The sequence below is a fragment of the Brassica napus genome, chromosome C8 (assembly GCF_020379485.1).
Source record: "Brassica napus cultivar Da-Ae chromosome C8, Da-Ae, whole genome shotgun sequence".
Classification (NCBI taxonomy): Eukaryota; Viridiplantae; Streptophyta; class Magnoliopsida; order Brassicales; family Brassicaceae; genus Brassica; species Brassica napus.
This window is the reverse complement of record NC_063451.1, coordinates 31374020-31400921: the sequence shown is the minus strand read 5'-3', so window position 1 is coordinate 31400921 and position 26902 is coordinate 31374020. Positions and strand designations below refer to the sequence as shown.

The 26902-nt window shown below is 38.2% G+C and overlaps 2 protein-coding genes across 3 annotated transcripts; both read left to right on the top strand.

Annotated features, from left to right (window-relative positions):
- The first annotated feature begins 2762 nt into the window (after positions 1-2762).
- On the top strand, positions 2763-7040 carry LOC106413036. Its single transcript, XM_013853881.3, has 6 exons — positions 2763-3318; positions 3668-5681; positions 5763-5954; positions 6062-6196; positions 6281-6427; positions 6489-7040. Exons 2-6 carry the CDS (start codon positions 5622-5624, stop codon positions 6801-6803), a joined length of 849 nt encoding a protein of 282 aa, XP_013709335.2. The 5' UTR covers positions 2763-3318; positions 3668-5621; the 3' UTR covers positions 6804-7040.
- A 13652-nt stretch (positions 7041-20692) lies between these two features.
- Positions 20693-26243, top strand: BNACNNG35460D. 2 transcript variants are annotated; one of them, XM_013853883.3, is made up of 6 exons: positions 20693-20885; positions 20967-21155; positions 21260-21394; positions 21486-21632; positions 21699-24022; positions 24118-24296. In XM_013853883.3, exons 1-5 carry the CDS (start codon positions 20826-20828, stop codon positions 22032-22034), a joined length of 867 nt encoding a protein of 288 aa, XP_013709337.1. In that variant the 5' UTR covers positions 20693-20825; the 3' UTR covers positions 22035-24022; positions 24118-24296. The 2 variants fall into 2 exon arrangements, with proteins under 2 accessions (XP_013709337.1, XP_048622514.1); XM_048766557.1 differs by lacking the exons at positions 20693-20885; positions 20967-21155; positions 21260-21394; positions 21486-21632 and having other exon boundaries at positions 22041-24022; positions 24118-26243.
- Positions 26244-26902: the final 659 nt, after the last annotated feature.

Sequence of the window (26902 nt, the reverse complement as noted above, 5' to 3'; positions counted from 1 at the left end):
TTTGGTTGTGGCGGAGGAGATCTCGATGGTTTGAGAAAGACCTCCGACATGATGTAAAAGCAAGGAAAATAAGTGGTTTCGGCGGAGGCTCTGCGGGTATCTGAGCTCTGGCGAAACGAGCGGTCCGGCGATCTCTTCTGGTTTCTTCCGGAGTCGATGATGGGCAAGTTGAGGCGGAGAAACGCATGCCGGTCTGAATGGTGTAGATCATCCCACGTGTCTCTTCCTCTGCTTCCTTGTTTCTCTCATGGGCCTTGATCGTCCGGTTTTGTAAGGTTGGGCCGAGGGGCCGTCTAAGTTGTTTGGGGCTTCGGCCGTATGTTGTAGCCCGTTTATGTTTGGGCCTTTGGTGTTTCTGTTGTATCTGGGCGTGGCCCATTTGCTTTTAATAATATAAACCTGATGGAAAAAAAAAGACAGTTAATTGAATAATAATCTAACAGATGAAAAAGAAAAAAAATTCAACTCTGAAAAAAAAAAACCATGTGAACCAAAGACAAGAATTGATATATTAAACAATAAAAAAAATATATCACATCCTGCACATTGAGTGGACCAACCCTAACCCTAGTACAATATATTTTAGTGTTTTAACTTTTTCGTCCTTTATAACCGTTTGATGAGATTGGATTATTTATGAAAAGGTTATATGTTTAATAATTTTGGATAAAATACATAAAAAGGTATAGCTTATAAATTCGCTTAGGTAATGTAAACTGCCAGACCGACACTAACGAAGGACCACGCAATATACCTAGGTGAAGACATGAAAAAAGCAAACATGGAGAACTCCAGTTTTGTTCAATGAACATACACAAATAATATTTTTTTTTTCCCAAATTGAAATTTTATTGAACCACTGGGCCTAGCCCACGGCCGAGGCCCAAGACCACTCGCTTACAACCCACAAAACCCAAGAAAGACATGGGCAACAGAAAAAACCGGCCGAAGCCCAAATAATACACATGGCCCAAGGCCCACAAACGCTGCGCCGTGGTTGCTCTGGACGCGCGGGAAGGAAGCAGAGCAGAACACGTGCTATGATCTGGATGATCCGCCCTCCACGTGTCGCTCGCCTCAACTTAGTCGCCCCATCCACGCACAGCCACCGACGCTTTCCACCGTCACAACTATTCGCCGGAGCTCCGAACCTAAAGAGCCTCCGCGCCATCGGATTTCTAAGCCGCCTTGTCACCCCGCAGGAGAGTTCAATCGTTGAACGAGATCTCTTCCGCCTATGAACCGCCGGAAACCCTAGACAAGAACGACGAGAACTACCGCTAACCTTCTCTTCAAACAAAAGAAACAGTCGCCGGAGATCTTCTTCTTGAGATCTTAACCGTTGCGACCCACGACTCACCTCAACCTTCAACAAATCGAAACCGTCACCTCAACCCAAAAGACCCGGGATTCCACAACGACAGCGCGGAGCTTTGTTAGCCTCCACCCTCCGTGACCAAAACCGGCGAAGAAGGAGCTGATTGAGCCTCCTCTTCCCAAAAGCTAGAGCGGCGATGGTAGAACTGAGGAAGCCTCCACCCCATCCCGCAACAAGACCGACGATGATGGATCTAGGTTAGCCTCCATCTCCCGGGTTAAACGACTACAACATGCAAGCCGCTCCATCTCCACCACAATCCTTCAGAACGGCCGCGCCGTTACTCCAAAGCCGACTCTCCTCACATGGAAAACCTCGGCGTCAGAGCTCCGACAAGGCAACCGTTGATTAACGTTTCTCCCAATTGTTGTTGAATCTTTCCTCCTATCGATCAATAAAATCATGGCAGAGATGGAGAGCCTCGATCCCGAAGGAATCGACTCAGTCCGGATGACGTGGAACGTCTGGCCTCGCAACAAAGTCGAAACCAGCAAGTGCGTCGTCCCCGTCGTGACCTGCATCTCCCCGATCCGCTACCACCGCGACATCCAATCCGTCCCCTACGCTCCCCTCCGCTGCCGCACCTGCTCCGCCGCCCTCAACCCCTTCGCGCGCGACGATTTCTCCCAACATACACAAATAATATATTCTTATACAAATAAATTAACATTACAAAAAGAAGTCTTTAATGGAGAAGACCGGTGTCAGGTTCGTCAATATGTTTAAAAACAATGATGTGTTTCCTGGATTTGCGGTCTGGATTAATCAGACTATTCAAGAGCCTTCTCAAGGTTAACCGGTAGTTGATGTAGGTGCTGTACATAACCTTATTTATTTCTGAAGCACCAAATTCAGAGCAATCAAGTTTTAATTTTTTTTTTAAAACCACAGCTCTTGAAATAAACTACAGCTGTACAAGTGTCATGCAGAGCCAAATATCCAAAGTAAATTTTTAGTGCTTTTCATAAAATTCTACAGCAATAAAATTTAAAGCCACAACAAAAAGTCTGTAGATTTTTTTCTAGAGCAAAAATTTTAAAGCTACAGCCATTACCAATCGGACCCAAATTATAATCCTACAACGCTCTTGAGACATTTACTACACTTCAAGCGGTCGAATATAACATCTAAAAAATTGGTTCTAGATAATACCAAACAAATTAAAAAAAAAACAATAAGCTAACCATGTGAACCAAAGATAAGAATTGATATATTAAACAATAAAAAAAATATATCACATCCTGCACATTGAGCGGACCAACCCTAACCCTAGTACAATATATTTTAGTGTTTTAACTTTTTCTTCCTTTATAACCGTTTGATGAGATTGGATTATTTATGAAAAGGTTATATGTTTAATAATTTTGGATAAAATACATAAAAAGGTATAGCTTATAAATTCGCTTAGGTAATGTAAACTGCCAGCCGACACTAACGAAGGACCACGCAATATACCTAGGTGAAGACATGAAAAAAGCAAACATGGAAAACTCTAGTTTTGTTCAATGAACATACACAAATAATATATTCTTATACAAATAAATGAACATTACAAAAAGAAGTCTTTAATGGAGAAGACCGGTGTCAGGTTCGTCAATATGTTTAAAAACAATGATGTGTTTCCTGGATTTGTGGTCTGGATTAATCAGACTATTCAAGAGCCTCTCAAGGTTAAACAGTCATTAACATCTCAAGAAGCTTAATCAAATACAGAACTTCAAGAGAGATTAGTTGGATCATGCTTTATGTGCTATGTTATTGTTGTTATAGGCTGAGTTCAAGAGAGATTAAAGAATGTCAAAGAGCACAGCTTGGTTAAGACTCTTGAGACAGAGATAGAGACTACTCATGATCAGAATAGAGACGAGGAGAAGTTAGAGAAGCAATTACAAGCTTGGAGAAATAATCCTTCATGGATTGATCAACCTCCTAAGGTTCAGGTATGATCAGAGGCCCAAAAATTTCTCAAAACATAAAAGTAGGTAGTATTCAAACAAAATTGATTTTGCAGGTGAAAAGACAAAACCGTTAGTTGATATCTTATGATTTTCATAGTTTTTAGCATCTATTACTTAATCATTGGCGAACCTACATTGCTCAAGAAGGTGGCAAGTGCCCCCACAAAATTTTCAAAATTTGTTAAATATGTTTAAACTTTGATTATTTTTCTTTTAGTAAATAACATTTTTACCTATACTTTTTAAGTTTATGTAAGATTTTCCCCCACAAGAAAATAATTCTACATTCGCCACTGTTCTTAATCATACTTGTGTTTTCAATTGCATTTAGGTGTCTACATTGCATATATTTGTTCATTTGTATGCATTAAGGGTTGGATTGCACACTTGAAAAGTTTGGGGAAAATCGCAAGGTTATACTTGCAAATTACAGAGTTTGTGGCCAGTTTGAGAACCATCAAGAGTCAGGGGATCATTCTGCAAATTCGAGAGTCTAAGTTGCACAATTAAGAAGTCTGGGGCTGATTCGTGAGGACATAAGTTTTATTTCAAGAGTTTTGGGTCAATTCGTAATTATTCAACAACTGAAGGACCAGCTGTGCAATAACTTCAAAGTTCACCATTGGAGAGACCGTGAGCTTTCTCTTCGCCGATCTGGAGCCCGACGACGACGGAGACGAGCGGAGATGGCTTGAACTTGAGATTCAGAAGCTGAAGAGATGTGGCCGTGAGGAAAGCTGGTCGTTCTGGATTTGAAGCTCAGTCACGACGGAGATGGAGCTTCCATGGCGGACTCATGTCGAGGAAGAAGCTTGGTCATGAGCTGAGATAGCTCAGATTGAAGACGCGGCGAATCAGTACCTTGGCACGGAGAGCTCGTGGGTTGGAGGCACGAATCAAACCACGACGAGGAAGTTGATTCACAGCGGTTGGTTGTTGCGGGGAAGAGACGTCGCTGGAAACAGAGTGGTTCAATGTTGCGGGTTGGTAAGGTCGCTCCTATTGTCACAAGCTCGGGAGCGGATTGATGCTAGCGAGGAGAATAAACAGCGCGCGGTACTTGGAAAAAATCGTAAGCTTCAGAGCGGCTTGGCGAAACGTGTTGATGAACCCGCACGGCAAATTCCACATCCAAGATCAATCATCAGAGCGGATTGGTGGAGCGGGACGCTAAAGCCGCTACAGGCACGATTTTGAGATGTTAACCGGTTTATTCCGGTTTGACCTGGTTTACTTCAACTGAACCAGGACGAATTTGGACCTCTTATAAATAGTTTTAGCCTCCAAAAACCCTAATATATCTCATTTTCTCTCAAGACTTTGTCTAAACTTGTAAAATTGAATTTTTTGATAATCTAAGGAAGTACTTCATCTTATATTTTTGTTTCTCTTGCTCATTAACATGATTAGCCTTGATCTTTACATGGGTTTAAGGTTTCTCATGGAGATTAGTGAGTAGTGACCTTCTGATTCATGGGTTAGATAGATTAGGGTGATTAGGTGGATATTTAAGATGTTTATTGCTTGATTAACATTGTTCTATGTTTGCTAAGTGTTCTTAATGCTAGATTAGACATGATCACTCTCATCTAGACCTTAAGTTATTTTACACCTGGAAGGTGTTTGTTAAAATGCTTGAATGAACTTAGTATTGTCTTTTACATACTTGGCCAACGGCAGTTGATATCCGAGGTGTTTAAGTGGTTAGTAGACTTGTGATTTATGCATGCTTGAATGTGTTAGCCAACGGGAGTTGATGTTTGATGCATGACTAGCATAGGGATTATTATCACGGGAGTGGATTAATCTATTTTTAATGAGATCTAGACCTATAGACTTGTTGATTGTTTTGTTTGAACATCCTAGATTGAACCTTGATCACTTTATATCAATTATCTTTGCCCATGGATCCATCCTTAGCATATGATTGAAAGTTCTTGCACATATTTTTTGATTGGATTTGAGCACCTTGTTTATATTCTTAGGACATTAGCTTGTTACAAAATCATCCATATTCTTGTTTGCTTAGATTATGGAAGCTTGTGTATTTTTGGTGTTGTAGATCATTAATTCCTTGTGGATTCGATCCTAAAATGCTACAATGACATACCATTCGATTGTGGTATTGTTGGCACATAAGGTTAATTGGTGTGTGCTTACACGCGTAATCAATTTGGCGCCGTTGCCGGAGAACTAAGTAGATTTGTCATTAGAATTTCATACTTTCTTGAGATTAAGCTTTATTTTCTTATGCTTTGTTTTGGTGGGCTAAACTTTAATAGAAAATGGGTGTATTCCCTGGATTTGGTAGCTGGATCAGTAAGAATAGTCAACAGCCTCTTAAGGTCAGCTTATATCATCAATCAGAGGAACTGAGGAAGTCAAATAGATATATAAGCACATTTTTATTCTGTTTGTTGATGTAGGCCAAGTCAAAAGGATCTGAAAATGTCGAATCTAAGTTGGTGTCAGAGAAAGACACTAATAGTAATGCTCTTGCTAACAAGAAGAAGAATAGGAAAGAACACTATGATGAAAAAGAGGAGAGGATACAACATATACTTTGGCATGAAGAAGAGAAGAAGCATCCTTGGAAAAATCCCCCTCCCAAGGTCAAGGTAAAGAAAAAAATATCCAAACAAAATATAATACTCAAAAATCCTTTTGCCTTGGTAGATTCAAGAACAAGATCTTTAAAATTTATTTAATTTTTTGATCTTTGAAGGTAACAACTAAGAAGGGTGTTTACCATATGAACTTAGAAATGACCATAGGAGCGGCGCCTGAATTAACCTACTTATGGTTGATTGATTCATGGGGCAGTCATTTTTATGATGAGAAGAAGCGGCGAGACCTTATGGTTTTCTTTTCTGATCATTATATATGATTCCAATTTGGTATTAAATATACATGAGATTGTGATGTTTTTTTGTTTATTATCAAGAAAAACATATCAATAAAGGTTTTAACGGAGGATGGTCCGAGGCGGGTCATCAAGGTCGAGAAAGCTGTGGTTTATGACTTCTTTTCGCTGACTTCTATTCCTATCCCGTTACATCTAATTGTTGAAGAAAACGAAAAAGATCTTACGGTAAGAAGCTTCTCTCACAAGAATCAACACCTTTTTTGTACTTAACTCAGCTTACTGACAGGGAAAATATAAGAAAGAGAAAGTAATGTTGATGAAAGTGTTCGAGGGCAACTATAAACTGGAGCCTGTATATGTAGATCAGGAACGGTTGTGTAAAAAGAGGTTACCAAAAAGTCAAGAAGAATATAAAAAATGCAGTGGTGGCCAAGGAAAGATTGCGACAAAATTGATCATAAACCAATACTTTGAGCCATATCCTCCATTTAATCTACCGCCGCTTTCTTGGTACATCCGTGGGAACACCATCAAAACCTCCAAAAATTTGCTCAATGCACTTCAGGACACGGCTAAGATTATAAGAAGTACGAAAGGTTGAGTTGAGCTGCCTGAAGAATATGCCAGATTGAGACGTCAAATGAGACTTTGTTAGTTTTATATTTTATTAGTGTTTATAAAAAAAAAATTAGATGAAGTTTTTATAGTTAAAATAATATTTGTTAGTAATTTTCAGTTATAACACTTTTTTTGAAAAAGTCAGTTATAATACTTTCAGGACATTATGTTTGAATTTGAAAACTTCTTTAAAAGATCGTACATTCGATCGTATGCATTCAAACACAATTAGTGATAATTTGTTTATTTAGCTAAAGACTTTTAGACGAATAATAAGACAAACAATATAAAGTTTATTGAAATCCTTAATTTTTGAAAAATAGAAAATTGTCATCAAACATACAAAAATTGTTTATCACGTATTATTGACTATAGGTAACCGCAGCTGATTTTTTTTTTAAAAAACTGAGATTACTTAAAATTATTTACAATCTAACATGTCGCCGCATTATTCTTCCAACATTCTTGGCATGTTATTAAGAAAGATTTAGTAGAGATAGTGAATAATTTTCTGGTTTCAGGGGTAATGGATGCACAACTAAATATTACTAATATATGTATGATACCAAAAACGGAGAGACCTACAAGGATGACGGAGTTGAGACCAATCAGTCTCTGTAATGTAAGATATAAAATCATTTCCAACGTCTTGTGTCAGCGATTGGAAATCTGTCTTCCTTTACTCATATCAGAGACTCAATCGGCTTTTGTGGCAGGAAGGTTGATTTCTGATAATATTCTTATCGCCCAGGAAATGTTTCATGGATTGTGGACTAATAAAGCATGTCAGGGAAAGTATATGGCAATTAAAACAGATATGAGCAAAGCATATGATATAGTAGAATGAGATTTTATTGAGGCTTTATTGCAGAAAATGGGTTTTGATATTCATTGGATTAAATGGACGATGGAATGCATTTCATCGGTTCAATATCGGGTTCTTATAAATGGTCAACCCCGTGGCCCCATTGTTCCACATAGAGGTCTACGCCAAGGAAATATTTTATCGCCTTATTTATTTATTCTCTGCACTAAGGCTTTAATTGCAAACATAAAAAATGCGGAGAGAGAGAAACAAATTAGGGGAATGAAGGTAGCTAGAGCTTGCCCATCGATTTCTCATTTCCTTTTTGCGGATGATAGTCTCTTCTTTTGTAAAGCTCAAAAAGAAGAGTGTCAAACCATCTTTAGGATTTTAAAAGATTATGAGGCAGTATCGGGCCAGCTAATAAATTTTGATAAATCTTCCATTCAATTTGGATATAAGATTGAAGAACCTGTCAGATAGGAATTAATAGATATTTTGGGTATTCAGAATCTTGGAGGAATATGATCATATCTTGGTCTTCCAAAAAATTTGGGGGATCAAAGATTCAAGTTTTTAGTTTTGTTCAGTATCGTTTATATAATAGAGTAAATGAGTGGACTTTCAAGTTTTTTACAAAAGGGGGAAAGGAAGTGATTATTAAGTCGGTGATCACGGCATTACCAAATCATTCGATGTCCTGTTATCGATTACCTAAAGCAACGGTGAAAAAACTGACAAGTGCGGTACCACAATTTTGATGGAGCCCAGGGGGAAGCACAAGAGGGATGCACTGGAAATCATGGGACAAGGTATGTGTAGATAAGGAGGAATGTGGCTTAGGTTTTATCACTGATTTCAACACAGCGATGCTTGGTAAACAATTATGGCGTCTGATAGAGAAGCCAAATACTTTATTTTCTCGAGTCTTCAAAGGTCGGTATTATATGAATGCTTCACCATTGGAACCGATTCGCTCATATTCTCCGTCATATGGCTGGCAGAGTATTGTTTCTGCTAGATATCTGGTTAGCGAAGGACTAATCAAAAGGGTGGGATCAGGATTTTCTATATCGGTATGGAATGACCTTTGGCTCCCAACTACTCGCCCGAGACCAGCTAATAAAAATCAACACAATCTATACCCCCATCTAACAGTAGAGTCCCTCATTGACTCTACCTTACGTACTTGGAATTTAGAGGTAATTCGGGCTTTGGTGGATCCTCACGATGCGAATATAGAAAGTATTCCACTAAGTAGGAATCAGAGGGTGGATAGAGATGGATGGCACTTTACAAAAAATGGAAAATATACGGTTAAATCAGGATATCATGTAGAACGGATTTATCGAGACAAAGAAATACCTCCATTACTGATTGGTCCCACAGTTGATGTTTTGAAGGCTTACTGCTGAAAAATATGGTGCCCACCAAAGCTAAAACATTTTCTATGGAAATTAGTGACAGGATGCATAGCAGTTCAGAAGAATTTACAGGCAAGGGGGATTCAATGGGATATTTGTTGTACCCGATGTGGAGCTCCTGAGGAATCGATAAATCATGTATTTTTTGAATGTCCTCCAGCTCTCCAGGTTTGAGCTCTTTCGAAGATACCATCAAACCCAGTCTATTTTCCAACAAGTTCCATATTCACAGATGGAGGATCACCAGTTTGCATGGATTCTATGGTATATTTGGAAATGTAGGAATAATAAAGTTTTCAGCAACTTGAATATAGATCCTATGGATACGATTAAATTGGCGGAAACATAATCAACATTATGGTCTGAGGCACAAGTAGTAAATGACCAGAGGACGCCAACACCAAGAATAGACACGGTATTGCCGTCGATCCCAGGAAGATGGTGTTTTACGGATGGCTCGTGGAAGGAGGGTGCTAGGTTTTCAGGACAAGGTTGGCTTAGTACTTTGGAAGGTTTCGATGGATTACTGGGGGCGAGGAATGTAAGGGCTAGTCTTTCGCCTCTTCATGCGGATATGGAAGCACTTTTATGGGCAATGGAATGCATGAGGAACTTACGTCAATTTCAGGTTACGTTTACAACGGATTGTTCTCAATTGGTGAAAATGGTTTCAGAATCAGAAGAATGACCAGCTTTTGTAACTTATTTGGAAGATATCAAGACCCTGAAAGAGAGTTTCACCCGATCAGAGATCATCTATACCACGGACGCAAAATTCAAAGGCGGATAGTGTAGCACGCAGTGCTAGAAAACAGCCGTCTTTCGTCGTTCACATTCATACAGACACTACAAGAAAACACAAATTTAACGACGGCCAAAATCGTCGTTATTTCCTCGGAAAAGAAGGCTTACGAGGAAATGGCGATGAAAGGCGTTTCGTCGTTATATGATTGTCGTAAGAGAAGATTCGTCGCCACTTCCTCGTCAATTAGCGAGGTTATATTTTCCTCGTAAAGAAGAATTAAGTTTTCGTCGTAAAGACCACGTGGGGTTTCCACGTAACGCGGTCATTGTGCTTCCTCGTAAGAAACTCGTAAATGATTCGTCGTAAAAAACCCGCAAAAACCTCTAAATAAATTCGTCGTAATAAAAACGTAAGGAACACGAAAACAATTCGTCGTAATAGAATCGTAACTAAATCCACGTAAAATCCTCGTTAATTGTTCCTCGATATTTCATCGTTAATTTTTCTCGTTAATACATTGGGAATTAGCGACGCAATTACTTTGTTTTCTATTTACTGAATTTATAAATAAAAATTTTATTTATTTAATTTATTAATAAAATTTTAATTGAAATTAAATTGAATAGAAAATTTTTTTTTGGCCGAATTAAAATGAAATTATATAATATATAAATAAGTTTTGAATTTTAAAATACAATAACAAAAAAAAAACTAATGCTGCATTGCCGCGTCGTAGAATTCCTCGCTCCTTCTCGAGAGATCTTCCTCGTTGACTTGCACGGATGTCTCGCCTGGAATGGGGTTTTGTTGTCTCATGGTCCTGAACATGGCCTCCCATTCCGGATTTGTGGCCGCTATGACGTCCAAGAAGTTCTCGAGACCAGTCATACGAGCTGTGAACGACGATTTTGTCGAGGCCAACTCGTTTTGTGTCGACGACAGCTGATGTTGTGTCGTCTCCAACACGTCGCGCAGCTGAGAGACTTCATCATCCCGTCTCTGGCCATAAGAGGAAGTCGCTCTCGGAACATCGTTGACGGAACCAATCCCCAACACACGTCCCTTTTTCTTGGGAGCGACCTTAAAAAACAATAAAATATATATTAAAATTTAAATTTTAAAGTAAAATGGAATTAATAAAAAATTTATATAAAATTTACCTCCTCGTAAATTCTATCCACTTCTATTGTGGATAAGACGACGGGTGATCCGTCGGCGGACTCCTGCGCCAGCTGGGTCTCACGCTCGTCAATACGAGCTGCCACATCATTGTAGATCTTCTCAGACTTCTCATCTACAAATGCGCCCGCCTTGTTCTTGTGGGTCCGATCGAAAAGTTCCATAAGAGTCGGTAAACGTCCCAACTCCTTGGCCTAAAAATAGTTAAGAAAGTTTTTATTATATATATATATATATATATTAAAAATCAAAAAGTTAAATATTTAAATTACGTACCATTTCCAAACGGACGCGGGCGTGTGGCTTTTGGCCCGTACTATGTTGCATCGCCCTGTGGCCGTGCTCATCTACCGAGTTACGGGAGGCGGAGCAAGACTGGGCGACTCTCATGGCATCAGGATCCCTCCAGTAACGGATGAGGCCATCCCACACGTCCGTGGTGATGGTTGTGGGTTTGCCCCGCTCATAGCCCTTCACGATCCAGTCACCCTTCCAGTTGGAGACCGTGTCCAACAAACGTTTCTTCGCCTTGTCGATAAACTCTTTCCGCACCTTCTCAGTGACCCCCATGGACCAATTAAATTTTTGCTGCAAAAAAAAAAATATTAATAATTAGTTTAGAAAAATAAAATTTAAAAAAATATAAATCAGGAATAAATTGTAAAAACTTACAGCGTAAATCTTGAACCACGTCCTTCTGATGTAGATCGGAGTGGATTTCCAGTTGGGATGTGCCATGGAGAAGTAACCTTTAATCGTCTCGGTTACTTCTGTTGCAAGGCAGTTATCAACCCCAAACCTGGAAAAAAAAAACAAATTCAAAGTTTTAAATATTTATTAAAGTCACAAATGAATTTTAAAAAATAAATGTAACATACATACCAAAGTGTTCCTTCAGGTCGGTCGGGGTCTATGATCGGTAAGCCTTCTCTGCCTGGCAAACCGAGAATGTCCTCAACAGTGTACTGAGAGTAAGGACAACTCGCTGGCACCATCAAATCAGCATGAACCTGATGGGCGGGCATCTGAGGAGGCACATGAGGAGCTGGCATCGGAGGAGGAGCTACCGGAGGAGGCACATGAGGAACTGATGGCGATGCCGTAGAAGAAGGCGAGACTCTCTGAGAAGATTGAGTCTCGGGGACGGTCTCCTGCTGACCCGAAGAACCGGTAGCTGAAGAAGAACCGGGAAGTGAAGGCGGGTCTAACCGACTACCCGGTGGACCGAACATCTGCGAGTAGTGAGCACTACGCTGGTGTCTACGAATAGTCTGCAAAATTTAAATTTCTAAATTAAAGTCAAGAGTAAATAAAAAATTATGAACAGTATTAACTACGTAATTAATAAAATGAGGAAACCTAAATTTTGTAAACTAATTTCGTAAACTAAATTCCCTAAACTAACCACCTAATCTAAATTCCCTAAACTACTTAGAGAGGAAAGAGAGTTACCATGTTGAGAGGAAATGGAGAGGCTGTAGAGAGGAATTAGAGAGGAAATGAAGAGGGCTGCGGTTTCGCCTATATATAGGATTAGTGTTCGTCGAAAATTCGTCGCAAAATAACGAGGAAAGACAGAGGCCCATCTTTTATTTAACGTCGTTCTTGCGATGATTTTTGTTTTATCATCGATTTTACATGGGCCCGTCTTTCATTTCGTCGCAAGACCCAAGCAAATTAACGAGGATATACAGAGGCCCGTGTTTTATTTAACGTCGTTCTTGCGACGATTTTTGTTTTTATCATCGATTTTACGTGCAAATAGTGAGGCTTTTTTTGCTAACCCCTAAAATCTTAAACCCCAAACCTCAAACCCTATCTTTCTTATCTCCAAACCTCAAACCCTATCTTTCTTATATTTCTTATCTTATACTTCATATATTTCTAACCCTTTAACTTCAATATATATATTTTTTTGAATTTGAAAGGTTTAATACGTTGGAAAACAATTTTACAAATTTTGAATTTGACATATCACACAACAAATCAAACACACGCTACAAATCATATATGAAAGGTTTAAAAACAAAAAAAAAGAGAAGAAGATATTTGAATACAAATGATGTAGATTTATGTGGGCTACACTTACGTATCTCGTCATATGTGTTTCCAATATCTTTCTTCTTTTTTTTTTTTAGTTTATATAAAATTGAAAATTAATTTTTTTTTAGTTTATATGAAGTAGGATGGGGAGTTTTAGGGTTTGCACATTTGGGGTTTAGGGATTTGGGTTTCATTTTAGTTTAGGGTTTATATTTACCGACGAATTAACGACGAAAAGTAAAATAAAAAAGCTAACCTCGCTCATTCCACGTAAGTTAACGAGGCTCTTACGACGTTTTGGTCTTACGTGGAATAAGCGAGGTCCGCTTTTTTAATTATAAATCGTCTCTTAGTCCACGTAAGTTAACGAGGCTCTTACGACGTTTACTGTTACCGTGGAATATGCGAGGTAATGTATTATAAATCGTCGTAAAATTCCCGTGAGATAACGTGGAAAGTACGACGACTGTCTCTAAACCCCTAAAACGAAACCCCAAATCCCAAACCACATCTTCTTTATCTTCTACTTCATATATCAAACACTTCTATCCTTTAACCTCAAGCAATTCATTCTAATCCAAACCGAAAATTATAAAAACACAATTCCTTTACTTATAATTAATGTCGATATCTTATTTATAAATAAACTCCCATTATCTTTAATTATATATAATAAATCAAACTCATACAAATATGAAATACATTAATCGGATTCATCGACATTCTCGTCATCACTTGAAACATCATCATTTACATGAAACTCGTCTTCAACAGCTTCCTCCGTGGGATCTTCGGTAAGATCTTCATACTCGTGATTATGCGGATCAATGAGAAGGATGTCATCAATTTCTTGTTCAGGTTCATGAACTTCATTTATTTGTTCTTCTTGCAATGGTGGTTCTTCTCCTACGATGATTCGTCCTCGAGGTGTAACTTTGATCACGGCTAACCAATTTATACCCGACTCTCTCATCCGTGGGTATGGAAGGAAGCTAACTTGGTCTGCTTGTGAAGCTAAGATGAAGGGCTCGAATTTGTTGTACCTCCGGCCACCGTTGACATCTACTACACCGAATTTGTTCAACCGAACACCTCTATTGACGACGGGGTCGAACCATTCACACTTGAAGAGGACGCATTTTAGCTTCAATATCCCTGGGAATTCGACTTCAATAATCTCCGTCAAGATTCCGTAGAAATCTGTTTCTCCTTTCACACAAATTCCATAGTTACTGGTTGCCCGCTGTTTACCATACTCATATGTGTGAAAAGTATAGCCTCGTGTGAAATACATCTGTGATGTGGTGACCTTTACAAGTGGAGATTGAATTACTTCGTGTAACCACTTAGGATAATCTGCATCGTCGTCATAATCAACCTATTTAAAAATAAAAAGAACGTTGAAATACAAATCATTCATGTATGAAAATTTTAAAAGTATTTGATTAATACCTGATTCTTCAACCACTTAACAAAGTGTTGATCTTTTCTTTTGTCTACGTCACTTGTGGATATACCAGGAAATGTTTCTTTGACTTGTGAAACAAACATGCTGTAAATTCACATTTTACATGAATTAATCTCTCTCAATTATATAATGTATACTCAATTTAAGTTACCTTTCAAAATAACGCATCAATGGATCCTCGCAATTGAGTAGAATATAGGTGTGTGCACTATGAGCGTCTTCTTCACTCGACCACCAAACCTGTTTTGATTTCCCACCAAGTCGTCCAATCTGGCTAAAGATTTCTGGAACACCAACAACTGCATATGTGGGCGCAACGCCACCATCATCATATCTTCTTGGAGCTCTTCTTCGGGTACGTACTTTTGACGCAAAGTAGTACGATGTGAAGTGAGAAACTTCTTCTGTCAAACTTCCAGCAATTATAGAACCTTCAACTTTGGCGAGGTTCTTTGCTTTTCCCTTCAAATATTTCATGGCTCGCTCGTACTGATACATCCATCCGTAATGTACCGGTCCACGAAGCAATGCCTCATATGGGAGGTGGATAGCTAGATGCTCCATCACGTCAAAAAAGCCTGGAGGAAATATCTTCTCCAAGTTGCACAATAAGATAGGAATGTTCTCCTGAAGCTGTTCTACGACTTCTTCTTTAAGAGTGCGTGTGCTCAAATCCCTGAAAAATGCTCCAATGCCTATTCCAAAAACAATTAAACACATTGTTAGTCAAATACTATTATTGTAAACTAAACCAATTTAATATTATTGTCCTATTGTAAACTACCTGCAAGTGCTTCATGTACGTTTGTTGGAAGTAGCTCCGCAAATGCAAATGGCAGAAGTCGTTGCATAAAGACATGACAATCATGACTCTTCATCCCGGAGAACTTTTGACCCTTTTCAACACATCTTGAAAGATTTGAAACATACCCATCAGGGAACTTCACTTCTGATGCCACCCAATTGAACAAAACCGACTTTTTTTCTGAAGACAATCTAAAAATTGGAACGGGAACTTGGCCATTGCTTTTTATATGTAACTCACTTCTTGAGCAAATATCCGGCAAGTCCAACCTCGATTTTATGTTGTCTTTTGTCTTCCCTGGGACATTCAATATTGTATTCATGATGTTCTCAAAGAAATTCTTCTCTATATGCATCACATCAAGGTTGTGGCGCAGAAGAAGATCCTTCCAATATGGTAACTCCCAAAATATACTCTTCTTGTGCCAGTTGTGATGAACACCGTAAGAATCAGGCATATTACGAGGGACATGCCAATTACCACCCCAGCGAACTGTTTCGTTAGCTCCGTAGTAGTCGATTTGCGCTTCAATTTGTTCTCCAGTTAGATATGGAGGAGGAGTGTCTCTCACAACCTTTTTGTGCCTAAACAAATTCTTGTTTCTTCGGTACGGATGGCCAACTGGAAGAAATCGACGGTGACAATCGAACCAACTTGTCTTTCTACCATTCTTCAGTTGAAATGCATCTGTCGTTCCATTACAATATGGACAAGCTAATCTCCCATGTGTAGTCCATCCAGACAACATCCCATAGGCAGGAAAGTCACTTATGGTCCACAAAAGCATAGCTCGCATCGTAAAATTCTTCTTCGTTGAGCAGTCATACGTCCTCACCCCTGTTGACCACAAATCCTTCAACTCTTTTATCAGTGGTTGTAGGAAAACATCAAGTGACCTTTTTGGATGCTTCGGACCGGGTATTAATATGGTCAAGAATAAAAACTCCCGTTGCATGCACATCTCCGGTGGCAGGTTGTATGGCGTAAGAAAGACAGGCCACAATGAATATTGTCTCCCTGACATTCCAAATGGACTAAATCCATCTGTGCATAATCCGAGGTACACATTCCGGCTATTGCTAGCGAAATTCGGATGTACTTTGTTAAAATGTTTCCAGGCTCTTGCATCTGATGGATGAGTCATCTCACCATCCGTCTGAGTATGCTCGGCATGCCACCTCATCTTTCCAGCAGTCTGCTCCGATTGGTACAATCTTTTCAATCTATCTGTAATTGGTAGGTACCACATCCTTTGGTACGGTACCCTATTACGTCCCCTTCCTTGCGGCTTGAATCGTGGTTTCTTGCAGAATCGACATTCTTCCAACTTCTCATCATCTCCCCAGTAGATCATGCAGTTGTCGATGCAAACATCTATCATCTCCGAAGGCAACCCAAGACTATAAACCAGTTTCTGAATCTCATAATAAGAATCAGCAGACTCATTGTCTTCCGGCAAATACTCTTTAAATAAATCTGCCCATTCGTTCATGCAACTTTCAGGTAGATTGTGATCAGTTTTAATATTCATCATTCTAGCAGCCAATGACAATTTAGAGAGACCTTCTCTACAACCACTGTAAAGTGGTTGATTTGCCGCATCTAACATTTCATAAAACTTTTTTGAATCTATGTTAGGTTCTTCATCTTCATCATCATGAGCTACGAATGCATCAGTTACCATATCATGAACCCTATCATAATCTACCATCGGCTGATCCTCCTGATGGTAACTATGTGCATTATGCAATTGATGATCAACCGGTTCTTCTTGAAAGTTGCTATTACTACTACTAGCTTCATTCTGATCATAACTATAACCTTCTCCATGTTGAAACCAGATATAATAATTTGGCGTGAAACCTCTATTTACTAAATGCTTCCAAACATTTTCACGATTTGCCAACTTTGAATTGTTACATTTCCTACAAGGACAGAATATTTTACCGCTTTCTTGGGCGAGCGGTGTAGAATCTGCTTGATGCATAAAACGCTCCAACCCAGCAAGATATTCTTTCGTCACTCTCCCGTTAGCATCTCTATGCATATACATCCACCTCCGCAACTCGAAAATATTTCCCAAGCCCGACATTTTTTTCACGTTTTTTTTCTTGTTGGTGTGCTTAAAATTATGTTCAAACCTCCATATATATAGAAAATTTTCGAATCTGGTAGTTGAATTTTGCTAGGAATTTACGACGAAAAATTAGGTTGGTGGCAAAAAAAACGTGTTAAGTTGGTGGATTTCTCGTTCTTTCCTCGTAAGTTATTTCCTCGTAAAAATCATGCTAAAATTACGACGAATTTGCGACGAAACACATTTTTCTCGGAAAAACCACGTCAACTTACGACGATTTTACGAGGAAAAGCTTTACTCGGTATTTTACAAGGCCATTACGAGGAAACTTTATTTCCTCGCAATTTCATCGTTAAGTCATCGTAATTTCACGAGGAATAGTTTTCCTCGTTAAATTTCCTTGCTAAAACTGTGTTTTCTTGTAGTGAGATCATTCGGTTTGGTTCACAGAGTCAATATGAGTCTGTATTGTTGATGATAAAAAAAAAAAATCTAACATGTCGCCAGAAAGATTAAGTGTGTTGGATTTGTTATCAGTTGATACAACAATATTTCAAATTTGACTAAAGTTTATTGAATAACTGTGGAAAAACAAAATACAAGAAAATATATATTTTATTTTTTTAAATTTAATGTCCTTTATAACCGTTGATGAGATTGGATTATTTGAAAAAAGTTACATGTTTAATAATTCTAGAAAAAATATATAAAAAGGTATAGTTTGTAAATTCCCTTAGGTAATGTAAACCGATAGATCGACACTAACGAACTACGCAATAAACCTACGTGAAGACATGAAAAAAGCAAACATGGAAAACACTAGTTTTGTTTTTTTCAAAAAAAAAACACTAGTTTTGTTCAATGAACATCCACAAATAAAATATTCGTAAACACATGAATGAAAATTACGGGCTTAATTATTAATCGACTTTTAAAATGTGTCTGGTCCATTAATATTCCAAAATTTTAAAAGGGCCGTTAAAGATATTTTCTGAAAAATGTTAAATCCCATGGTCCCCCTGCATTCGAGAAGGACTATATTTGAGAAGTGATTTTGATATGTGTCATCACCACTTTCATTCTCACAAAACAATGATGACATGTCAATAAAGAAAATGATATGGCATCCCGATAGTTAAGATATATAAAAAAAATTATTTTAAAATTTTTGTCTTTGGTAAGGTTACTCAAATATGATAATAACTGTTTTCTATATACAAATTTATATTTATTTATAGATATTCACTTTGATATGATTTTTGAAATATGGTAATAGCTAATAAATTTATATATTAACTTAGAAATCATAAATTTTATTATATATATATATATAAACTAAGTGTAGTTATAATTATATATTTATCAACTTATATATGTTATTTATATTTAGTGTGTATATATAGTTATTATAACTAATTTATATATTTAAAAATACACAAATTTAAAATAAAAGTAATTAAATAAAGTGTAATATGAATAAAATCTGTATGAAATGTAAATAATTTTTATTTAAATTTAAATAAATCATACTACAAAATTAAAGTAAACCTGAATTAACAAAACTACAAATAGTTACATTGCAGTTTTATTTTTTAACTAATAAATTTAAAATATAAAAATTGAAGAATTTTTTTAAATCAAAATTATACTTTTAGATTTATTATTTCTGCGCATGGCGCGGAAAAACTCCTAGTTTATCATTAAAAAGAAAACTTTCTACAACTTTTTTTTAATGCTCTATCGACTGATCTTGTTAGCTTTCAGAAAAACGTACTTTATACTATAGAGTGATACCTATCACACCATATGATCTAAGTTTGGAGTACTTTTAGACTAAAGTCAAAGAGGGACCGATCATCTCTTACAGCCAACCATGTTAATCAATTGGATTCAAAATTAGCCAAGAAATAATAAATTAGTTCCGAGAGAAATCCAACCTATGACCGATGGTACACACTTGTGTGATCTCATTTCTCAAATTGTGCGACTGTTCCTGTGTGACTTTGTTTCTCAACTTGTGTGACTCTATTTCTCAAGTTTGATTTAAATAAATTTGAAAGTGAAATAGAATCGAAACTCTACTCGTGTCTACTCCCACAAATCTTCTACTTCGAACCATATTTAATGATCGAAATACGGTTACGGACGCCTTTGTCAATGAACATTAGGAGAGTTGCACAGTTCTTATTACTATTCTTTTTGTTCCATTTACTTTAGTTCGACGTTACCGGGTCGGGTTGGGTTATCTCGAAGAATCCAAAAAATAACATTTGAAAACTCCGGTGTCAAACCCAGGAATCAAGGAAGAAAGAACTAAAATTTTGTAAGCTTTGGGGATTTGTAAAATTTTAGGTTAATATAAAAAGAAATGTGGATCAAATATTTTTTGGGTTTTAAATGAAAAACCTTTCATTTAAATAAAATGCAAGAAAAAAAATTTCACATTTTTTATGATAAGAAAAATCTTATAGTATAAATAGGACACTCTTTTATCAAAATTCAATAGCTTGTGAAGATACTATAGAAAAAGACGGAGAGAGACCATTATGCAAACTACACACGTACTGCTGGCTTGGGATTGGGTCTTGAGTCTTTTTGGAGCAAATTCATACTAAATGTTTTGTATAATTTCCTAGATAAATCCTTACGGATTGTGTCTAATTCATTTCAATAAATCTAAAAGTTTGGATGTATATCAAGATAATTCTGGGAAAAATTCCAGATAATCATCGAAATATATATTCCCTCTCTCGCGATATAAACATGAATATTTCCAGGATATTCTTTCTTTTATTGTTATCTTTAGCTTAGAGTTCACATATTCTGTTTGGGGTGTTGCGAACAGTCTCATCGTGGCTTTATCTTGGGATTAAAAAATCGCACACAACCTGTCACATATTATGGCTATTTATTAAGTTAAAAAAAGATATCAAATCTCGACTCCACCAATTCGTCTATTTCTTTACCAATTTCTAAAATGTTTTCATACTTTATATTATTTTTATCGCTTTTGTTTTTTGATTTTTCAATCAGGATTTTCACGGTTCTTTCAATCAGGATTTTCACGATCCTTTCAATCTTTAACTCAATAAATTCGCTTCTTGCTTATAGCATGAATTGGATTGAACACTAGCAACATAAACGGACTTCAGCCTGACAAGTTTTACGGAATAAACTTTAAACAGTGGCAGCAAAGGATGCAAAAAAGTTCTGGCTTGTACGTCATGTAATTCACGAGAAATGAGCTGCCCACTTCATTATTTCGCCATGCATAAAACTTAACGTACAACATTCTCTCAAGATGCAGAATATACTCTTTCTTTTTTTTTTTTTGCTAAAAAGATGCAGAATATACTTTAACTAACATTACAGAAACCATAATATATATACACAAGCTTTAAAATCAACATTTTACTCTTGCTCTCATCAGTTTTGGTAGGCTAAACTTTCGAATAGAAAATGGGTGTATTCCCTGGATTTGGTAGCTGGATCAGTAAGAACAGTCAACAGCCTCTTAAGGTCAGCTTATATCATCGATCAGACGACCTGAGGAAGTCAAATAGATATATAAGCACATATTTATTCTGTTTGTGGATGTAGGCCGAGGCCAAGGGATCTGAAAATGTCGAATCTAAGTCGGTGTCAGAGAAAGACACTAAAAATAATGCTCCTGCCAAGAAGAAGAAGAAAAAAGAATATTATGATGAAAAGGAGAAGATTAGACAAGAAAAACTTTGGCATGAAGAAGAGGAGAAGCATCCTTGGCAAAATCCCCCTCCCAAGGTCAAGGTAAGAAAAAAAATCAGCAAACAAATATAATACCCAATTTTTGTTTGGCTTGGTAAAATCAAGAACAAGATCCTTAAAGTCTCTTATATTTTTGATCTTTGAAGGTGACAACTAAGAAGGGTGTTTACCATATGAACTTAGAAATTACCTTGGGAGCGCCGCCTGAATTAATCTACTTATGGTTGATTCATCCACACGGCAGTTCGTTTTTGGATGAGAAGAAGTGGCGCGACCTCATGGTTTTCTTTTCTGATCATTATATGATTCCAATGTGGTATTCAATATATAGCAATAGATGAGACTGTGATATTGTTTTTGTTTATTATCAAGATAACCAAATCAAAAAAGGTTTTGATGGAGGATGGTCCAAGGGAGGTTTTCAAGGTGGAGAGATCTGTGGTTTATGACTTCTTTTCGCTGACTTCTGTACGTATCCCGTTACATCTAATTGTGGAAGAAAACAGAAAAGATCTTACGGTAAGAAGCATCTCTGACAAGAAGCAAGACACCTTTGTGTTTGTACTTAACTCATCTTACTGACAGGGAAAATATAAGAAAGAGAAAGTAATGTTGATGAAAGTGTTCGAGGGAAACTATAAAGTGGAGCCTGTATATGTAGATCAAGAACGCTTGTGCAAAAAGAGGTTACCAAAGAGTCCAGAAGAATATAGAAAATGTAGCGGTGGCCAAGGAAAGATTGGGTCAAAATTGACAATAAATCAATACTTTGAGCCATATCCTCCATTTAATCTACCGCCATTTTCTTGGTACATCCGTGGGAACACCGTTAAAACCTCCAAAAATCTGCTCTATGCGCTTCAGAACACGGCTAAAAGTGTACGAATGGCTGGGCCGCTGGAAGAACCACCAAACCGTTGATTAAGACATCTAAAAAAAAAAGTCATCTAATCAAATGAGACTTTTTTAGTTTCATATTTTTATTCATGTTTATAATAAATAATTGATGAAGTTTCTATAGTTAAAATAATATTTATTAGTCATTTTCAGTTATAATACTTTCAGGACATTATGTTGAAATTTGAAAATTTCTTTCAATAATAGTATGCCATACACAATTAGTGATAGCTTGTTTATATAACTAAAAAAAAATCGACAATCAATAGGACAGAAAAAACAAAGTTAATAGAAACTCTTGTTTTTTGGAAAATAGAAAAATTATATGTTTAATAGTTTTAGATAAAAAAAATATAAAAAAGTTATAGATTATAAATTTGCTTAGGCAATGTAAACCGATCGACCGACACTAACGAAGGATTCTGCAACATACCTAGGTGAAGACATGAAAGAAAATCCTACTTTTGTACAATGAACATACACAATTAATATATTCTTAATACAAATAGATGAACATTACAGGTTTAATTATTAAATGACTTTTGAAATGTGTCTGGTCCATTTATGTTCCAAAATTTAAAACCCGTCACTTTTTTTTTTTGAAATAATGTTAAAATTATTCATTTCAAAAAATCTCTTTATACCTTGTGTGACTGTTTCTCAAGTTTGATCTAAAATTTATTTAAGCGCTAAAATAGAATCGAAACTCTGCTAGTGTATACTCCCGGTTTGCAAACCAAGCTTGCAGAAGCGAATCTTCCATTTCCAACCATATGTAACGGCACCGTTACAGACGCCTTTGTCAATAAATATTAGGTGACCTGCAGAGTTTTTATTGTTGGAGGTGGCTTTTGCCCTTCAACAAGGCTTCTAAGATAATGGATTCAGCATATAGGTCACTAGAAAAAACGCTAGACATCATTTGTTTATAAAATAAGGAAACACCCTCTCTTTGAAAGGGATCATTTTTCTCATTCTTTTTCATCTTCTCTCATTTTCTAAAGAAAAAACACTCTCTAGAGAGAACACCTTATCACATGCCTTTTTCTAGGCACACGTGTCCCATTGTTGTAGAACTACGATTGGCTTGATCCCTACCAAAAAATATGTTATGTAAGCATCCTTTCAGTGGTCCAGACACAATCATTAAACCTCTTTTATTTTCCATCTATCTAGTTCAAGCTCAACATGAAGGCTTCTCCTAATTTCACCATGGAAATCTGTCATTTCCTAGCACATCACCGATTTCGGTTCAAACACTTATTATCATTCTTTTTCTTTCACTTACTTTAGTTCGACCCGGGTCAGATCGAAGAATCTAAAAAATATCATTTGAAAACTCGGGTCAGATTGCGCGGTAACCCGGGAATCAGGGAAGGAGTGACATTCACAATAAATAATATCAAAGGAGGGAGAGCACAGGAGACGTGCCTACGCTCACTCACAGTAATTGCCACACCCTAACTTCTCTGTCAAGTCAGGTTTAGAAAATCTCTGCTTTAATCTCTCTGTTCATCTCTATGCTCTGTTATGATAACTTATGCTTGAAAATGTATATGGGTTATTATAAGCACAAGATCCTAGTAAAGGATACTCTGGTCCCGGTGGTTCAACATTCATCTATGGTCATCAAATGAAATCTAGTGAATCTGCTATCATCCGTATGTAAAGCCTCTTGAGAAAGTAACCCTAATAAATTACGTATTGTTGATTCAAGGACTGTACTTAAAAAGGAACATGCTTTTTGATGGGTCTCCTCTTTCCTCAAAAAGGTCTCGCTTGTACGTCATGTAATTCACGAGAGTTGAGCTGCCATGCATAAAACTTAACGTACACTATTCTCTCAAGATGGAGAATATACTATTCCAGAAACCATATAATATACACAAGCTTTAGATTGTCATTTACTTTTGCTCTAATCAGTTCTGCTAGGCTAAACTTTCGAACAGAAAATGCGTGTATTCCCTGGATTTGGTAGCTGGATCAATCAGAACAGTCAACAGCCTCTTAAGGTCAGCCTTATATCACCAATCATAGGAGCTGATCGATGAAGCCAAATAAATATAAAACACATTTTTATTGGGGGTTTTATTGTTTGTTCATGTAGGCCGAGTCCAAGAGATCTGAAAATGGCGAATCTAAGTCGGCGTCAGAGAAAGACACTAACAATGCTCCTGCTAAGAAGAAGAAGGAGGTGGTATATTATGATGAAAAAGAGGACACGAAACAAGAAGGACTTTGGCATGAAGCAGAGAAGAAGCATCCATGGCATAATCCACCTCCCAAGATAAATAAAAGAATAGAACGCGCCTCACGCGCCTTTGCGAAAATCTCCCAAACTGAGAACCACTTCGTTTCACCTCCTCCGTCGCCGTGTCCGGCGCCGGCCACCCCCTGCGGCCATGGCAAAGAAGAAGCCACCCAAAGGAAAGCCACCAAACCGTTCAACCACTCACCCCGGCTCCGCCTCTCGCTCCACCTCCGCGTCCAAGCCTCGCGCTGTCTCACCACACGCTGCTGGCTCCGACTCCGCTACTGGAAAGGTCGATCCTGGCTTTCCTCCAGTCAAAGATGCTCAGACTACTGCTACTGTAGTGGATCTGGCCATGGAGATTGAAAACCCCAATCTCGAAAACCTAGCTACAGAATCGAATGCTGTACCTAGACCTACAGTTCCCGACACCACTGTTGATGCAAACACTGGTAAGGAAACGGGGACTGACTTGAAACCCTCTCAGGATGGACCGACCAGCAACGGTTCTTCTCCTGCGGAACTCTGGAAAGGTTTTGTGAAGGAAGCTTCTATAAAACTTCAACCGAAGGAGAAGCCGTTCTTGCTCGACTCTGGTGAACCGTGCGTTACCATTCCAAATGCAGTTGTTGAAAAGAACAAAAAAGCTTGGGAATGCTTTATTCTTGGTCAGTTCTACAACGACGCCCCTGCCCGGGGTGCCGTTCATGCAATTGTAAACGGAATTTGGAGTAAACACCGTAGAGATATCACAGTATCGAAGATGGATAATCAAGCTTTCCTTTTCCGTGTACCCTGTCCTCATGCCCGTAGACGCATCCTTGCTCAGAACTTCTGGCAGATCGATGGGCAAACGATGTTTGTAGCCAAGTGGTCTCCAGGCCTTCAACAGGTTAAACCTGAGCTCGAGATGGTGCCGATTTGGCTCGAGCTTAGAAGAGTTCCGCTTCAGTTCTTCAACCAAGATGCTTTGCAAGAAATTGCAGGAATAGTGGGCCACCCTGTTTGCCTTCATCCGTCAACAGAGCAACTTATCGACATTGAAGTGGCAAAGGTTTACACTGTTATTGATCCTCGAAAGCCTCTTCCAAACTTTGTCAATGCACGGTTTGAGAGCGGAGATACTCGACGCATCTCTGTCTCTAGCCCCTTCATGCCGTCTTTGTGCTCCTTTTGCAAGAAAGTCGGTCATACCATCTCCCGCTGTAAGGATGCGCCTAAGACATGTACTCTCTGCAACTCTGTCAAGCACCTAATGGTTGATTGCTCGAGATATAGCCGTGAAAAGGCAAGAGGAAAGGCTCATATAAAAAGCCTTCTACCAATTGTCTCTCAGACAAAGAAAGTCTACAGACCAGCGGGAGATAAGAACAAGGGTGAGACGGCCTCTTCTTCTGTCCCTCCAGCACGGTCTGATATTCCCTCAGAGCGGTCTACTCCTGCTCGGGCTAATTCTCCTTTACTACGGACTACTCCTCCTTCACTTCCACATCGCTCGAACTTGGAGAACAGGCAAAGATCAGTGTCTCCTATCAGCCACCACGCTCAGCGTGTGAATCCTCATTCCCAGACGTTGGCTGTCGAGACTAATGATCTGGTGGAAGGTCGCCTTGTCGTAGATTTAACCTCTTATTCCTCGAAAAACTCCATCTCATCTGGTCATGTTTCTGATGGTAGTAACTTTTCGGGCGATGAGGATCCGGGTGACGGAGATGATAAATACATCGAAGTCATTTCTCGAAGAATGAAGAAACAGTTAAAAGGAAAGGCTAGGGCAGGAGACCCTCTAATCCTCTAAATTTTACCTCTTATATATGGATCTTTTTTGTTGGAATATAAGAGGAATAAATGATTCTGTAAAACGGAGGGGTTTTAGGAAATGGATGCGGAAGAATAAACCTATTTTTGGTGGTCTCGTGGAGACACATGTACAGCTACCTAAGTCGGATGGTATTTTAAACTCTATTCTACCGGGTTGGTCTTTTCACAGTAATTACGATCACTCGGATATCGAAAGAATTTGGGTTGTTTGGCACCCATCTGTTCAAGTCAAAATCATCTCGAGCTCACGTCAAATGACTACTTGTCTTGTGAAGCTCCCAAATGTGAGAAATGAAATTGCAATCTCCTGTGCGTATGGTTCAAATTGCAGGATTGAGAGACGCACGCTTTGGAAAGAATTGGAAGCCTGCTCCTCATTTCCGCAGCTGGTAAACATCTCGTGGCTTATTTATGGTGATTTCAATGAGATATTAGATCCCTCAGAACACTCAAAGATTGACCAATTCTCTTTCCCACGGGGCATGAGGGACTTCAAGGAGTGTATTGACGAATGCTCTCTCTTTGACCTTCCTTACTGTGGGAACTCTTTCACTTGGTCCAATGGACATGTGTCAAAAAAGCTGGATAGAATTCTCACTAATTCAGCTTGGCTCCAGCAATTTCCGGAATCTATTGGTGTCTTTGGAGTTCCGGGTATTTCTGATCACTCTCCATGCTGTGTATTCCTTGACCAACACAGGCCAAAGTAGAAACGACCCTTTAAATTTTTTGCTCACCTGAATCAACATGAGGATTTTGTTGAGATCCTTGGTAACTGTTGGAATTCTTTGGATTTTCATGGTACTAATCAGCTAAGAGT